The following is a 17,129-nucleotide window of genomic DNA, read 5'->3' on the forward strand; positions in this document are numbered from 1 at the left end:
TTGGTATCAAATAAGCCCTTGAGGTTTATATGGGTATAGAAGAGAACAAGAAAGAAATTACGAGGGCACAAAAGAGGCATGAAATGGCCTTGGCAAGTAGGATTAAGGAGAATCCTGAAACCTTTCTCACTATGTTAGAAGCAAGAGGGTAGCTAAGGAAAGAGTAGGTCCCCTGAGAGACCAAAGGGGTCATCTATGTGTGGAGCCAGGGGACATGAGTGAGCTCCTGAATAAATACTTCTCATCGGTACTCACCAAGGATAAGTATGTGGAGGCTATAGAGTCAAGTGAGGGGTACTCTGATATCCTGGAGCACATCTGTATCACAAAGGAGCATGTCTAACACTTTAGGGTGGATAAATCCCCAGGGCCTGATGGGATCTATCCCAGGATGCTAAGAGAAGCAAGGGAGGACATTGCTGAGGATCTGATGGAGATTTTTGCATCTTCATTAACCTCGGGTGAGGTACTAGAAGACTGGAGGACAACTAATGTTGTCCCCTTGTTCAAAAAGGGCAGTAGGCATGTCTGGAAACTAGTCTGGTGAGCCTTATATCACTGGGAAGGGAGTTGTTGGAGAAGATTGTGAGGCACAGGACTTACATTCACTTGTAAAGGCAGGGACTGATCAGGAGGATGTGGTAGAAATAGAGAGTGCAGAAGAGATTCACCAGGATGTTCCCTGGAATGGAAGGCTGTAGTTATAAGGAAAGATTAGATAGGCTGTGTTTATTCTCACTGGAACATAGGAAACTGAGGGGTGATCTTATAGAGGTAATAAAATTTGTAAGGGGCGCAGATAGGATTGAGATAACGAGTCTTTTTCCTAGGCAAGGGGAGTCTACAATGAGAGGGCACACGTTTAAGGTGAGAGGCAAAAAATTTAAGGGAGATCTGAGTGTTAAGGTTTTCACGCAGAGGGTCATCTGGAACGAGCTGCCAGAGGAGGTAGTAGAGGCAGATATAATTACAATACTTAAAAGGAGTTTGGACTTAGATAGGAAAGGTATACAGGGATATGGGCCTAGTGAAGGCAAATGTTATTAGCATAGATGGATATCAGGGTCGGCATAGATGAGGTGGGCCAAAAGGACCTGTTTCTGTGCTGTAGAATTATATGATTCTATGTAACTGATCAATGCTGAATGTTACCCTATCCTAAATAATTGCTGAAGTGAGAATTTTTTTATGTTTTGCCCTAAGTTAAGAAAGGTTTTGAGCTTATCAAGGTACAATGCTGGATATTAGAGCAATTTTGTTGCTCTTTAGTGCAGCCAATGCAACAGGTAGGTACCATAATCACCTCGCAGGTCAGATATAGAGTAAAACTCCTCTGGTGTTGTACTTTGGTCTGGTGTCAGAAAAATAATACACAGGCATATGGGATCAGCATACATAGGCATCACAGTCAGCATGGACAAGGCGGGTTGAAGGACCCCATTTCTGAATCGTACAATTCTATGATTCTATGAAGAATTCTTTCCAAGAAAGTAACTCATCTGACAAAATTAAGCTCTCCATGTCTTGTGGGATGTGTACAAAAACTCGAATCTCACAACTGCTTAAAGTAATACTCCAAGCACATTTCCTCACCGACTAACAATTCCTAAGGAAACTTTCAGTGGAGCCTCCTTACAAATTCTTGTAACATTGTCCTACCCAGTGGAAAGGGCAAGGTGCAACTGAAGCACACAGGTATGCCTCTACAGCTGATTTTTATAAAAAGATGCATTAAATTAAGCAAGTAGTTGCAAAGGACAGCTAACAAAACTGAAAATGAGCTCTGGAGTGTGAGCTAGCTGCTTGCTGTGATTATTAAACATAACTATGATCTACTTTGTATACTTCAAAAAGTTTGTTTTCTTTTTTATGTCCAGTACCCTTTCTTCTCAGCAACTGTTAACTTTCCATCAAAACAAACTCAGGTTAATGTGTGAATACAGGGCTGACAGGAGTAGAAGTGTGGCATTTTCAATCCATGAGATGTGAGGTGCCTTCTACAGTGATGTTCAGCTAAGATAACGTCCAGCTCTGAAAAAGAAAGCTACCTCCTTTCTCTTCTATGACATCTCACATTTCTGGGCAAAATAGACAAAAAGATTCATCATTCCTCAGGAAAAATCCAACTTTGACTTCAGTTTCTCTTGCCTTAATATCACAGAGGAATATAAAATACACATACCACTGGATGGTCCCAGGAATTTCACAGGCTCAACTGGAGTTAAAAAATTTTGTTTATTTTTACTTTACACTCATGGGTAAAAATGAGGACCATAGGTTTGTTTTCCATTTTAAAAGTAGCTAGAAAGAACCATTTGCATATATACTGAGCTTTCAAAGAAGTGTTGGCCAATGTTATTAGATTGTGCCACAAAGAAACAATGAAGAAGATAGAGATACTGTATAGTTTAAGGGGCATCTTTTAAAAAGCTTAAAGATGGTGTAGTTCAGAGATGGAATTGGAACATAGAACAAAGAACATAGCATAGCCCAGGAACAGGCCCTTTGGCCCAGCATATCTGTGCCAACCATAATGCCAATTTAAACTAATTCCATCTGCCTGCATGTGATCCATATCCCTCCATTTCCTGCATGTTCATGTTTCTGTCTAAATGCATCTTTAACACCACTATCCTATCTGCTTCCACCACCTCCCCTGGTAGCCCGTTCCAGGCACCTACTATTCTTAGCGAAAAAATAAACTTTCCCCCCTTACCTTAAAATTATGTCCCCTAGAATTTGACATATCCCCCACGCCGGAAAAAAGACTCTACCCAAATGAAGGATCTCGACCCACAACGTCGACTGTCCATTTCTCTCCATAGATGCCTCCTGTCCCACTGACTTCCTCCAGCATCTGCTCCAGATTCCAGCATCTGCAGTTCCTTGTGTCTCTACCCTATCTGTGCTTCTCATAATTTTATATATTCCAATGCTGAGGGCTGATTGGCCTATTCTGAGTCCTATCTTCCTAGTGAAACAGCAAACAGACAACATTCACAAATGCAGCAATGATGGTTACAAATAATGAGCAGGGAAATTCTTGCTCCATTTTCATTTCAATATGAATAACATACCTTATGAAAACTGGACTGCAATCAGTCAGGGTGACAAGCAGCTTCAAGGCGTAGAGTGGTACTGGATCAGGTTCCATCAAGATCTGCTCATAACTGAAATAAAAAGAAAATCTTAAGCAGTTTGGGAAAAGAATATTTTTTTCCTCACAGATTGTTGGTAATTCATTCCTTGCAGCCAACAGGCTACATTGACTATCATACCCATAAGCTCTATGTGGCCAGATATTTCAATATTCTACCCAAGTCCATTACAGACAGATCGTGGTCAAACTTCTATATGAGCACCACTTTCTTGCACTAGATCCAAATCCCACCATTTCTTTCATAGTCAAAAATCTCCATAGCCTTTTAGGGTAGGGAAGTCCAAAGACTAACTCCAACCCCCTTGCAATAAAGGCCAAGCTTGCTGGACAAGCTTGAAAACCTTTTGCGATTTATGCACTAGATCTCTCTGAACTTCACCCCTTTGCAGTCTCTCTCCTATTAGATAATAATCCGCCTTTTGATTCCACTGCCCCACGTTAGACTCACCCAATCACTTATAGAGTCATGGAGTAATACAGAACGGAAACAGGCCCTTCAGCCTAACTCGTCCATGCTGACTAAGATGCCCAGCTGAGCTAGTCCCATGTGCCCATGTTTGGCCCATATCCCTCCAGACAACTCAATCTATCCTGTTGCAGAATCACAATATTCTCATCACAAAATGTCCTTTCACCTATTTTTATATCATCGGCAAACTTGGGAACCTTTCATTTCATTCCCTCCTCCAGATTATTAATGTAAATAATAAACAATTGAGGGGCAAGAACTGATCCCTAGGGTACTCAACTAGTTACATCCCTCCAACCTGAAAATCACCCATTTACCCCAACTCTGTTTTCTATGTGACAGCCAGTTTACAATCCATGCTAACACACACCCTTCAATACCATGGGCTCTTAGTTTATCCAGGAGCATCTTTTGTGGCATCTTGTCAAATGCCTTTTGGAAATCTAATACATCTACAGGTCCCCCTCTATCGACTCTCTTGCAACATTGTCAAAGAAATCGAGCAAATTTATCAAACATGATTTATCTTTCATAAAACCATGATGATTAGGTTTGATTATATTCAGCTTTCCTAAATGATCAATTATTCTCTCTTTGATTATTGACTCTGGCTATAATAGATGTTAAAATAACAGCCTATAGTTTCCCACCTTCTATCTTCCTCCCTTCTGAACAAGGGAGTCACAGTGGCTGTTTTCCAATCTTATGGTACCCTCCCAGAGTTTAGCGAGTTTGTAAAATTTCAACCAATGCGTTCACTGTCTCTGCAGCCACTTCCTTTAAAACCCTTGGGTGCAGGCCATTGCTTCCTGTGATTTGTCCGCCTTTGGCCCTATGACTCTCTCTAATACTTTATTCCATGTGATTGGGATTTTTACAAGTTCCTCCTTGTTATTTGAAATTAGCCAATCTGTTATCTTTGGGATATTTGCAGTGTCCTCCATGGTGAAGACTGATGTAAAAATTGATTTAACATGTCTCCCATTTCTTTGTTTCCTGTTATTAATTCACTGGCTTTGTTCTCTAGAGGTCCCACACCTACCTTAGCCATGATCTTTATATTTATGAATTTATAGAAACTCTTATAGTTTGTTTTGCAAGTTTTCTTTCAAAATCAATTTTTTTTACTCTTTCGCAGCCAGATCCTGAAAAATTTCCAGTGCTCTGATGTACCACCAGCACTTCTCCTTGCCATTTTGTATGCCATATTTTTCATTTAAACATTATCCTTGACATTCTTTGTTAAAGACAGATTGTGTCTTTCTTACAGAATCCCTTTCAAACAGATGGTCCATAACACTCAGCAGGAATTTATCCCAGTTAGAATGAGGGGTTCCATAAGAAATAGGCACCACCAGGGGCTAACAAAGGAGGTCAAGGATAACATTAAATTGAAAAGTTCATCTGTCTCTTAGACTTCATTCTATTCCTAGCACTGCTATGGGAAGAGATGATCAGGTGAACAGAGGAAAAGATTCAGGGGTGTGCTGAATGCTTCCTTGAAGGAATGCAGCATCCCCCATATCACATATAACAATATAACATAACAAGCCCATAACCGTTCTAAGCAGAGAAGAAGCATTCGGAATGGCATTGAGAACCTTGAAGCCATGGATGCAAAGCACAGAAAGCCTTGCCTAAGCACCCTCTTACAAACCAAAAATTCATGCACCTCCTACCCTATCTATGCAATGGTCTGTGAGTCCCACACTTGAATCATCAGCCACAGCAGAACTCACAAAACCAGTGTGGAAACAAGTCATCCTCAATCCAAGGGATCAGCTACGAAGAAGGTAAAAAACAACTCTCATATGCTATTTTCCCCTTTATCATGAATTCTTGGCCCTCCAGTGTTAAGTTCTGAAATTTTCCCAGTCCTCAGACTTTTTGGCAACATAACAAGTAGTATCTCTTGCTGCACCACTTTTCCTGTTGGGTTTTTCTCCTTTGTTAGAACATATATCTGTAATCTATATACTAATTCGTTAAATGATAGTCATTGCTTGTTTCTTTCATATCTTTTAAAGTAGTTTTCCAAATACTGTAGCCAACTCACACTATATACACTGGCAGCCTACTTTGATTTAAGATGCTAATTTCAGACTGGAATAAATGCATTCACTGAAATAGCAAAGAAGGTTGTCTGAGGATACAGAGGGACATAGATCTGCTGGAACGTTGGGTGCAGTGATGGCAGATGGAATTTAATCCAGACAAGTGTGAGGTCAAATTCTGGTGGGGCATATAGAGAAAATGGCAGGGACCTTAAGAGCATTGATGAACAGAGAGACCTTGGGGTGCGTCCATACTCCCGGAAAGCAGCAACACAGGTGGATGGGATAGTCAAAAAAGCATTTGATATGCTTGCCTTCAGAGGCCGAGGCACTGAGTATAAGAGTTGGGACATCCTGTTGCAGTTGTACAAAACATTAGACCACATTTGGAGTTCTGGTTGTCACATTACAGGAAGGATGTGGTAGGAAGTGCAGAAGAGATTCACCAGGATAGTGCCTGGATTGGAGGACAATAGTTGTAAGGAGAGATTGGATAGGTGAACTTACTCTCACTGGAACACTGGAGGCTGAGAGGTGAACTCACAGAGGTTTATAAAACTGTGAGGCACATAGAAAAGATAGATAGAATCTTCTTCCCAGGGCAGGGGAGTCTCGAACTAGAAGGTATAAGTTTATGGAAATATGGGAGAAATTTAAAAGAGATAGAATATAGAACAGTACAGCACTGGTACAGGCCCTTCGCCCCACCATATCTGTGCCGACCATGACGCTAATTTAAACTAGTCCCATCAGCCTGCACATAGTCTATATCCCTCCATTTCCTGCCCTTTCATGTGTCTGTCTAAGTGCCTCATAAACATTGCTGTCCTATCTACTTCCACCACCTCCCCTGGCAGCACGTTCTAGGTATCTACCATTCTCTGTGTAAAAAAAAGTCTTGTACTTCTCCTTTAAATTTTCCCCCTCTCACTTTAAAGCCGTGCCCTCTGGCATTTGAAATTTCCATCCTGGGAAAAAAAAACTGTCTACCCTATCTATGCTTCTCATAATTTTATAGACATCTATCAGGTCTCCCCTCAGCATCCAGTTCTCCAGAGAAATCAATTCAAGGTTATCCAACCTCTCCTTGTTGCGAATACTCTCTAATCTAGGCAACATCCTGGTGAATCCTACCTTGATTGTTCCAGCTGTGATCCTTGCTCTCTACTGCCTTTGTCCAAATCTTTATTATCAGAGTCACCCCTCTCCTGTTTCATCTTGCCTATCTCTTATATGAAATATTTAATTCCTAACCTTGGTCACTTTGCAACCATGTCCCTGCAGTAGCTATTATACTGTACCTATTTATTTCAATACAAGCCATTAATTTACCTCCATTGTTAATACTCTGTGTATTCAGATAAGGAGCCGACAGTTTGCTCTGGAGATTGTGGGGTTCTTCAGGCTTGAAGAATGAATTACATCTGAATTTATAACTATAAATTTAAAGGTCAGGTCTGTCCAAATTTGGTCTGTGTTCACAATGAGACTTTACTACCGCTACCCATGGCCTATTTAATAAATGACAGCCCCTAAACATTTTCCAGGAGGATCACTGACCACAACCACTGGTCTCTGAAACCCTATGTTATAGTTGGTTTACTGCCCTGCACTGTTTGATTTACACAGCTGCAGTCAAATGGCCTCTATGTAACAATGAGCTGATTTCATCCAAAGTGCTCCCTGATAATTTCCTTCTCCTTGTCAAATTGAACTGGAATTCTTTTTGTGTATGGGAAACCAGTTTTGGACAAGTATCCCTCCTCAGCAGGACATAGTTTCAAAAATGTGATTAGGACAGTTTTACATGTTAACAAAATTGATTTTGAGGGATCTAGAAAACACTGGAATCTGGAATTTATACTTCGCTGGCCAGGAGAGGTCTCCATCCATTCAATTTTAGGAAGCATGACTTCATCAGTATGAACATATTATAATAAAAGAAGACAACTAAAGGGAATAATTAATGTACAATATTAACAGCATTAAATAAAATAATTTTATAACATCATGCAACTTCAGAGAACATTTTAGCCATGATGTCTGATTTGTATTGGGTCACAGGGCAGCTTGCATGGCTGTGCGCAGGCTTTGTATTGCCGTATATAAAACAGAAATGGAAATGTAGACATAGTCTTCGAATAATCCTGAAATATTTTCATTTTTTCATTCCAATTTTCAGATCACTGGGGTAGCTAACAGTTAAAAATCTCTAAATCAAAACTGGCTTCCCAAATTTCAATGGTTACTAGCCTTCCAAAGTACTTCCCTGGCTATACAGTGCTTCCCAACATACTGAAGGGGACGTGAAAAGACGTGAAAAGTTCTTTCTTTTTAACATAGGCAGTAAAAATCAGGCAATGACAAGCATCAATTTACATAAAGCATAGTAAACTTCATAATGCTGAAACATTACTGGCTACGGGATGTTATGTCATATCTAAATTTAGAGAAGATCCGTTGTTCAATTTCCGGATCTAATCTGAACTTTCAAATATTATGGGGACCTTTTTTGAACTACTTTCAAAACCATTGATTTGGTGCTTAAAGTACAAATACTGGCTAATACTATTATGTCTTTAGGGCTTTTATTTTGTCTTTTTTCTTACCAAACAGCTTCGGTTTTGGTAGTAGGTTTAGATTTTTTTATAATAAAATTATTCCAATTTATTAATATTAGTTATCATTTCAGTTTATCAATATGAGGTATTGTGATTTCAAGTGTGATTCAATACAATGTATTTTGTAACATTTTGTCTTTTCTTTTGTTTCATGTACTTTGTATTTTCGACTTGGAATTAATAAAAAATATTGAAAAAGAAAAGAAACATTACTGCAGAGTGTGTCAGCAACACCGGCTGACAATCAGAAAATTTTGAAAGAAAAAGCTAATTACCAGGGATTTGAATTAATGTAGCATCTCTGCCTCCATCCAACACCTGTCTGCCCAGTGCCCTTTGGTTCTTCCTTCAGTGGAGGCCAGGCAAGCCTCCTTCACTACCACCCTGGTTCACTTGTTTTTACACTGAAAATTTTCTCCTTCAACTTCACGGCGTAGCAGTTAGCATAACGCTATTACAGTGTCAGCGACTCAGGTTCAATTCCAGCTGCTGTCTGTAAGGAGTTTGTACATTCTCCCCGTGTCTGTGTGGGTTTCCTCACACATTCCAAAGACATATGGGTCAGGAGCTGTGGGCATGCTATGTTGGCGCAGGAAGTGTGGTGACGCTTGCGGGCTGCCCCCAGAACATTCTACGCAAAAGATGCATTTCACTGTGTATTTCAATGTACATTTAAATAATAAAGAAATCTTACCTTCTCTCATTTTCGCCAAATCCAAAGTGTGTTCGCGGGCCCACACTGTTGTGTAGAATATATGGATTGGTCCTTGTTTCAATTCTACACAGGTCCTCTCTCTCATCTCCTTTCCCAGCAGATGAATGACTGTACTAGTGCTGCCTGCATACAGTCTATATCCCTCCATCTCCTGCCTGTTCATGTGCCTGTCTAAATACCTCTTACACATTGCTATTGTATCTGCTTCCACCACCTCCCCTGGCACCATGTCCCAGGTACCTACCACCCTGCATAAAAAAATTCCCCCTCTCACCTTATAGCTGTGCCCTCTAGTTTGACAGTTCCACCCTGGGAAAAAAATTCTGACCATCTCCCTTATTCATACCTCTCATAATTTTATAAACTTCTACCAGGTCTCCCCTCAGCCTCCTATGCTCAGAGAAAACAACCCAAGTTTTTCCAACCTCTCCTTATAGCTCATCCCCTCTAATCCAGGCAGCATTTTGGTGAATCTCTTCTGCAACCTCTCCAAAGCCTCCACATCCTTCCTGTAACGGGGCCACCAGAACGGCACACAATACTCCAAATATGACTTAACCAAAGTTTCATACAGCTGCAACATTACTTCCTGATTTTTATACTCAAGGCCCACGTATTCAAAGAATTTGTTTAACTGCTCTGCCATTTCTTTGTTCCCGATTACATATTGTTCCATTTCTGACTCTAAAGGACCTACATTTGACTTCACTCATTCTTTTCTTTTTATGTATGACTGGAAACTTTTACAGCCTGGTTTTATGTTCCTTGCATGTTTACTCTCATACTCTATATTTGCTCTCACAGTCAATCTTTGCTGAATTCTCACCTGCTCTCTAACCTTAGTTTTGTGACTTTTTCTGGCAACTTAACATGACTCCTCTTTGGTTCTAATAATATCTTTAATGTTGTTTGTAGATATAGGTGGATTGCTTTTCTGTTTGTGTTTCATTTGAAAGAAATGTATAACTATACTTGCTCCTCAAATGCTAGCCATAGCTTAATCACCATGCCTTTCAATGAACCTCCCCAAACTCTCATGGTCAACCCTCTCCACATACTTCTGCAATTTCCTTTATTTGGTGTTTTGACCCTAAATTCAGATTGAATAACTACATTTTCCATCATAATGAAAGATTCAAACACGCTAAGATCACTTCTTCCTAAAGTACACCCTGCAGCTAATCTCTTCTCATATCACAGCACTTAATGTAGGATAAACAGTTGGTTCCTCAATGTATTGGTCTAAAACAATCCTGTATACACTACAAAAATTCATCCTCCATAGAATTATTGACAATTTGTTCTGTAGGTTAAAGCAACTATGATTACTGTCATATCCTTATCAGATATACATCTCCGATTTCTGTTTGAAGCAGTCCCCTACATTACCACGGCTATTTGAAGTCAATGTCTTGTGCCCCTTGGAGCCTGTTTAGTTCCATCCAGACTGATCTATATCTTGATTATTTGAGCCAATTTCCTTTTCCAATATTGCTCAGTTTTCATTTTTTACAAACAGCACCACCCCAATTCCTTTACCATTTTGCCTATCATTCCTAAACATCGAATACCCTTAGTCACGTTGCAGCCATGTCTCCACAAGGACAATTATAACATATCCATCTATTTGCACTGTTAATCCATCCACATTATCATGGATACTTCACACACCCTTATATTCGTCTTTTAACATTTTTGGACATCTTAGAATTTTTTTGTACTCTGGCTCGATTTGTCTTACTACCATTTTTTTCTTTGCTAGTCCAATCTTTTGTTTGAGTGTTCTGTCCCTTTGTATTGTTGAGATACTAGCCCCAGTGAGATACCTCCACTACTTCCTTTTCTTTTCTCTCCAGCATTCCAAAGTCATAGAGTCACTGAGCACAGAAACAGGCCCTTCAGTCCACCAAGTCTGTGCCACATTAACCAATCCTACATTGCACCAATTACAGCAATCCTACATTGCACCATTACTAGCCATTACACCAATCCTACATTAATCCCATTTTATTCTCCTCATGTTCCCATTAACAGATTCTACCGCTCACTTATGCACTAGCAGCAAATAACCTACTAATCAAAACCTCTTTGGGACGTGAGAGGAAACCAACTCAGTCACAAGAAGAACATGCAAACTCCACACAGACAGCACCGGAGGTCAGGATTGAACCTGGGTCTCTGGCACTGAGGCAGCGGCTCTACTAGCTGTGCCACTGTGTCATTCATAGATTTCTCTACTGGACCCCTCTTCCACCCTATCTACCCATCTAGTTTATTTGATCATGCCCACGTTGGAGCATTTAGGGCAACTTAAGGGGGTTGCAAACTGCACCTCCCATTGCTTTTGACCCAAGCATTTTGAGAAACATTTTGAATTTCTCCTTAAGGGTGGGAGACTGCTGTCATCACTTTAATGTTTTTGTCAGGCAGGTTTGAAAATATAATCCAGCACCCTTAAACTTTCTTTTCTCTAAATATGTCACACATATTTGAAACAATTGTATAGCTGTAGACTTTAATAATTCTAAAACACTGCAAATCATGGTATCATGAAAATTTACAACACAGGATGCTGCCGTTTACCAGCCTTATACCTCTTCTCAGTTCTTGGTCTGTAGCCTTAAAGGATACAATATGTTATGTATATCCAACTACTTTTTTGAATAATGAGCAGAGAACAAGAGCCCATCACCCTTCCAATGAAAATAGTTTCCCTCTAAACCTTTCAACAATTACTTTAAAGCTATGCCCCCAATTCCTGATTTCTCTGCTGAGGGAAACAGGTTTTTCTTTTCCACCCTATTTAGGCCCTTCATAATTTTATTCTCCTCAATTACATCTCCCCTCTGCCTTCACTGCTCCAAAGAATATCATAAACCTTGCCAATCTTTCCTTGAACCAAAAATTTATCAGGGTTGGCAGCATCTTTGCAACTCTCCTCCACATCCTTCATAGCTCCACTGCATTCTTCCTGTTTCTTTTATAATTTTAGTACACTAAGACCCAGCACAATTAAATGAGCCCAGTTTGACAACGGAGCATTTACTTACTGAGGGAGCAGGGATTCCCGGATGAGGGCCAGCCATTTGTTGTTTGCAGCAAGATACTCCTCTTTCTCTTCCAACGTGGCCTCATGGTTTGCCACAAGAGATGTAGTCTCTGACAGCAACCGCAAGCTGAAGATCCGCCACTCCACTTCAAAGACACAGGCACATATTAAAGAGGTAATGAAAAGTCAGAAAAATTGAAAGGCAGAAGCAATGGAAAATGTAATGACCACTGCACTTCATTTCTGGCAGTCCTTACCATTCTGACTAAGCACCAGAGAAACTAAGGGAGGGAGAACACAGTCAACAATCTGAAAAGCAGAAATAAGCAGAGATTAAAGGAAAATGTGTGGCTAATTTGACTACATTAACTAAAATATAGCACATTATATAGATTTGCCTTTACTTTGATGTGTCTTGGCCAATTTTCATTGCCATTTGTTCTTTTCCTCAAAGGTGTTGCCTCATGATGGGATATGATTTCACAGATCCTCACTGAGTTGGGCACTGGGGTCATAGTCTCATACAGCACGGAAACAGGCCCTTCAGCCTAACTGGTCCATGCTGACCAAGATTCCCATCTAATGGTGATGTGACACAGTCACTGTCAGAAGCGACGGTGTGAGGGCAGATTGTAACTGAACCCAATCCTGACCTTCTATCACAAACGCAATAACACTTTCTCACTCTGCCAGCCAGATAGATAACAATTAGGAACAGTTGACATTCCTAGACTGCTTCCACACTCACAGGTGGGAACTCTTTCATCATCCAACTTGCATCCAGTTCTAAAAGAAGACTTTGCTCCAAAAAAAACGAGCCTTGCGAATCTTTCCTCAGCTGTAGGCTTCCTCACAGGATGGAGTTGGTCTCTTTGGAATGGAAGTGTGATTCAATTGTGTTGTGCAGAATAATTGCAACCACCTTTATCAACCTCAAGCCTTTGACTCTATCAACCAGGAGGTTCTTTGAAGCACTCTTTTCAAATTCAGATATCACCTTCCTCTCACCTTCATCTTATCTTTGCTTCATGATAGTATGCAAGCCATGCCACTAACCACTGGCTCTAAAACAGTCAAGTTTAGTGAAGGCCAGTGTTAAACAAGGCAGCATCATTACCACAATGCTACACCTCACTGCCAATAAGCTGCCTGGGTCATACAGCTAACCTTCACCACTAATGAGAAATTGTTTAACCTACACCAACTACATTTCAGAAGCAAAATTATTCAAACCTCAGTAGTCAAGCTGCATCATGCAGACTACACCTCGTACACATGCTCAGAGGCTGAGCTCCAAGCCAACTCCTGCTCCTACTCTTCTATGTTTGTCATCTAAAAGTGTGGTGAAGGCAGAGATCCCATCACATTTAAAAGGTGTGTGGATAAGCTCCTGATGTGCTACAACCCACAAGGCTGCAGACTAAGAACTGAGAAGTTGGATAAGTCCATGAGGCTCTTCCCCTGCCAACTAGAACAATGAACATCCATGGTTCTATGATTGATATCTGGGGTTGGGGAGGCAGATTTTTACTTTGACCACGTGTGTAACAATGAATATTGTAGCTAGACCACCTGCCCCAGGAACTGCCTAATACCATTTCCAACTCTTTTGATGGAATGCCCAGGTTGGAAAATCTATCCCTTTGCCCTTCCAATAGGAGCACTCTACTACAGAATCTCAGAATGCCCATTCAGCCTGTTGAGTCCAATTCAGCTCTATGTAACAGCAAATTAGCCAGTCTCACTCCCCACTCTCTCACAATATTCTGACAATTCCTTCCTTCATTAGCTTTGAACTAAAGTAAACAGTTCTGCTGGTAATTTCCTCCACAACAATCTCACTACCTTAAATATATATTCTTTGATACCATAATAATTTTCCCTCAGCAAGATTAATATCAAACTAAAATGCTGATATGGCTCAGTTTCGAAACAGAAAGGGGTGGGGGAAAAAAACTCAGCTTATCAACCTTAATAACAGCTCATAAGAATCACTGGAAAATATTCCTCTCACATTTATCTCCTCTCACAGGTTTTAGATTAAAGTACCCTTAGTTAGTCATATAGCACAACGATTTTAGGTACAACCTGATAGTATTTAGTAAAAAATCCAATTGTATACTTTGGGAATTCTTGTGCTGTTGCTGCAAGTTGTTCTCTGTTTTCTTTTTGGAGTTGTTGAAGTCTAAAGATCAGGTGATTTGGGAAAGGGGGCAGTTTTTCAGCCACTGCGAGGAAGTAGTTCAGGTGGATCTTGGCAATGACTTTCCCAGTGACATGCAACAGGGAGACCACTCTGTAGTTACCACAGTTGGACTTGTCTCCTTTCTTGAAGATGGTCACAATTAAAGCATCTCTAAGGTCCCTTGGAATACTCTATCCTTCCTAGATGCGGGCAATGAGGCTGAGGATTTGTGATTGCAGCTCTTTACCAACAACTTCCAGAATTTCAGCCAGGATGCTATCTGCTCCCACAGCCTTGCTATTTTTTATTGGCATATGTCCTTCCTGACTTCTTGCTGATCAGGAAGGATGGCAAGATTGGTCCATCCCCTTTATCCACCCAGTTTATTTCATTCTCAAAGAACTCTAGCAAATTTGTCAAAGGAAATTAATAAATCAGTTTGTAAAATAACAGAAACTCAAGAAGCCTCACATTCAGAAAGAATTTAGGCTTTTGCCTCATGAGAAATAATATTATTAGCTTTTTTATTGAGTATAAATGATTAGACTGGGCACCAGTATCATCAAGGCATAGTGCTGAGGATAATCAAATTTTTCCTCTTCTCCAGTAAATTCTCAGTAAATATGGCTCTCTGTTTCTCCCACTGTCCCCCACCCAATGCCCTTCTCTCTGTCACAATGCTGTCCTTTTTTCCTTCTCCCATCAAACTGTGTTCAGCTGACCAGTATTATCAAGATTCTTTGATCAGCAACAACACTTTGAAGTTACTGCCTCTTTTGGTATTGGTATTGGTATCAATACCTTCATTTTCATACAGTTCATCTGTGGGAAGAAAAATTAGTTTTTCCATGTTATTGTCTGGGACTTGAAAGGAAATCAACAAGGGAGGATATATTTGGACTGTATTCCGAAGCAAAGATTCAATCATGTCACAAATAAACATAATTTGATAGTTTTGTTTAGGTTCAGCACACAGGAACAGACTTTGTTTAAATGATGCCCATGGAAAGCTGGCTTAACACTCAATTATTGTGTAGTCCACTTAAGACAACAACTGTGTTGATTCGATATATTTCAATTTTCTATTTGTGTTAAGACACTTCATGAAAATAAAACAATCCTTTCAATGCAGGTAAACAGGATACCAATTCACAGGTCAGTAATTAAAATGTATACTCTTTATATATGTTGCTAAAGCTCTGTTTACTAGAGAGCCTGGACATAGGGATTTTCCTCATCAATAACAACTCACTTATATTGCAGCTTTAATAAAATAAAACATCACAAGGAACATCAGCTGCCAAAAAAATACAATGATGAAGGAAACATAAGGACAATTGACCAAATTCTTGGTTAAAGAGACAGATTACAGCAATATTGGAAAGCATGAAGCGCTATAAGGTGAGATGGCTTGGTGAGCTTAGGGTGTAAACTGATGAAGACACGGCCACAGGAGCCCAGAGTTGAAGGAAAGTATTGTAGTGGAGGAGTTTACACAGTTGAGCAAGAACAGGGCCACAGATTTTAAGATGAAAGTTAAATTTGAGGCATCTGTGAAACAAGAGCCAGTGAGGGGGTACATGACTCGGTGTGCTTCAGGATGGACCCCAGAGATTTGGATGAGCATATGTCTTTAGAGGGCTAAAGATAGGAGAGCAGAATATTTGAGTCTTAACCAAGCCAAATCAACATAGCACTTTATACTTTTATTTCAGACTTGTAGCATCTACAGTTTCTTGCTTTTCAATTTCACTCCCAGATGATTATTCTCTGAAGGGGTCATGCAGAAACTGGATGTTGCAGCTAACGCCACGGGGTACAAAAGGTGCATTCCACCCACCACAATTGTAAAATGTGATCTCCTTACAATGAATATGGCTGAAGCACAGGCAAGATATCAGCCAGGAACAGAGATGATGGAGAGCAGATTTCTAAAGACTTTTCCACGACGACTTAACGTGAGTGTAGATGGGTAAAAAGGGTGGCATGGACGTATTGGACCAAAGGGCCCATTTCTGTGCTGAACAACTCTATAACTGTAACTAAAATGACTGGTTAAGTGAAGGTTAATTACTTTGTGAAAGTCGAGCCTAAGCAAAGATTTAATTGTGGTGTATAAGTTTATGAAGGCTCGAGATAAAGTGCATAGGAAGGATTTTCTTCCCTTATCAAATGGCCTGTGGGCATAGATGTAAAGTAATTGGTAAAAGGATTAGAAATGAGTTGAGAAGAATGTTCTCAGCCCAAAAGATGCAAGGGTCTGGAGTTTACAGCCTGAAAAGGTGACAGAGGCAGAGACCCTCATCACATATAAAGGTACCTGGATATGTACTTGTCCCATACCCATACAGTCCCATACAGTGGGATTAGGCTGCATAACTCTTTATTGCCATGCAGGGACAAAGTGAGCTCAATGGCATCCTGTGCTTGAAATTTCTGTGATTCAACAGAACCTACATCTGAGAAGAAGTATGAGATTATTCACATAAATTCAAATATTTCAACTTGAAGTACCATAAATTGATTTGCACTGCAGGTAAAATAAGTGAAAGAAAATCCAACTTAAGGGATGAGGAGCAAATTAATAAATATTTCTGAATGGATTTTAAAAAGAAAACAGAAAATCATTACCAAAGCAAGTTGTGAAGCATCAACATTGCACAATATTACTCAGATGGTTTAAACATGTTCAACGTTCTTGTATTTCAATAATTAGAAGAGAATGCGATTATTCCCAAACCTCACTACATCCTTTGTAAACACAGCTTTAGCTAAAAACAAAAGATTATTTGGCTAGGAACAATATTTGTGAGAGCACATACTTCATTATTGAGTAAATTACTATCAATGATTCCACTGGTCTCCTGAATCTTATG

General features: G+C 40.0%; 1 protein-coding gene across 2 annotated transcripts in view; it reads right to left on the reverse strand.

Annotated features, from left to right (window-relative positions):
• ulk4 (unc-51 like kinase 4) overlaps window positions 1–17,129 on the reverse strand; it is a 527,384-nt gene that overhangs the window by 199,285 nt on the left and 310,970 nt on the right. For both annotated transcript variants that reach the window (XM_052015441.1, XM_052015440.1), the window contains exons 28-30: window positions 12,326–12,377; window positions 12,070–12,214; window positions 3,078–3,170 (exon numbers count right to left, since the gene is read on the reverse strand). In XM_052015441.1, coding sequence (XP_051871401.1) covers window positions 3,078–3,170; window positions 12,070–12,214; window positions 12,326–12,377 — 290 coding nt within the window. The remainder of the gene's footprint in view (window positions 1–3,077; window positions 3,171–12,069; window positions 12,215–12,325; window positions 12,378–17,129) is intronic.

The sequence above is a fragment of the Pristis pectinata genome, chromosome 5, assembly GCF_009764475.1.
Source record: "Pristis pectinata isolate sPriPec2 chromosome 5, sPriPec2.1.pri, whole genome shotgun sequence".
Classification (NCBI taxonomy): Eukaryota; Metazoa; Chordata; class Chondrichthyes; order Rhinopristiformes; family Pristidae; genus Pristis; species Pristis pectinata.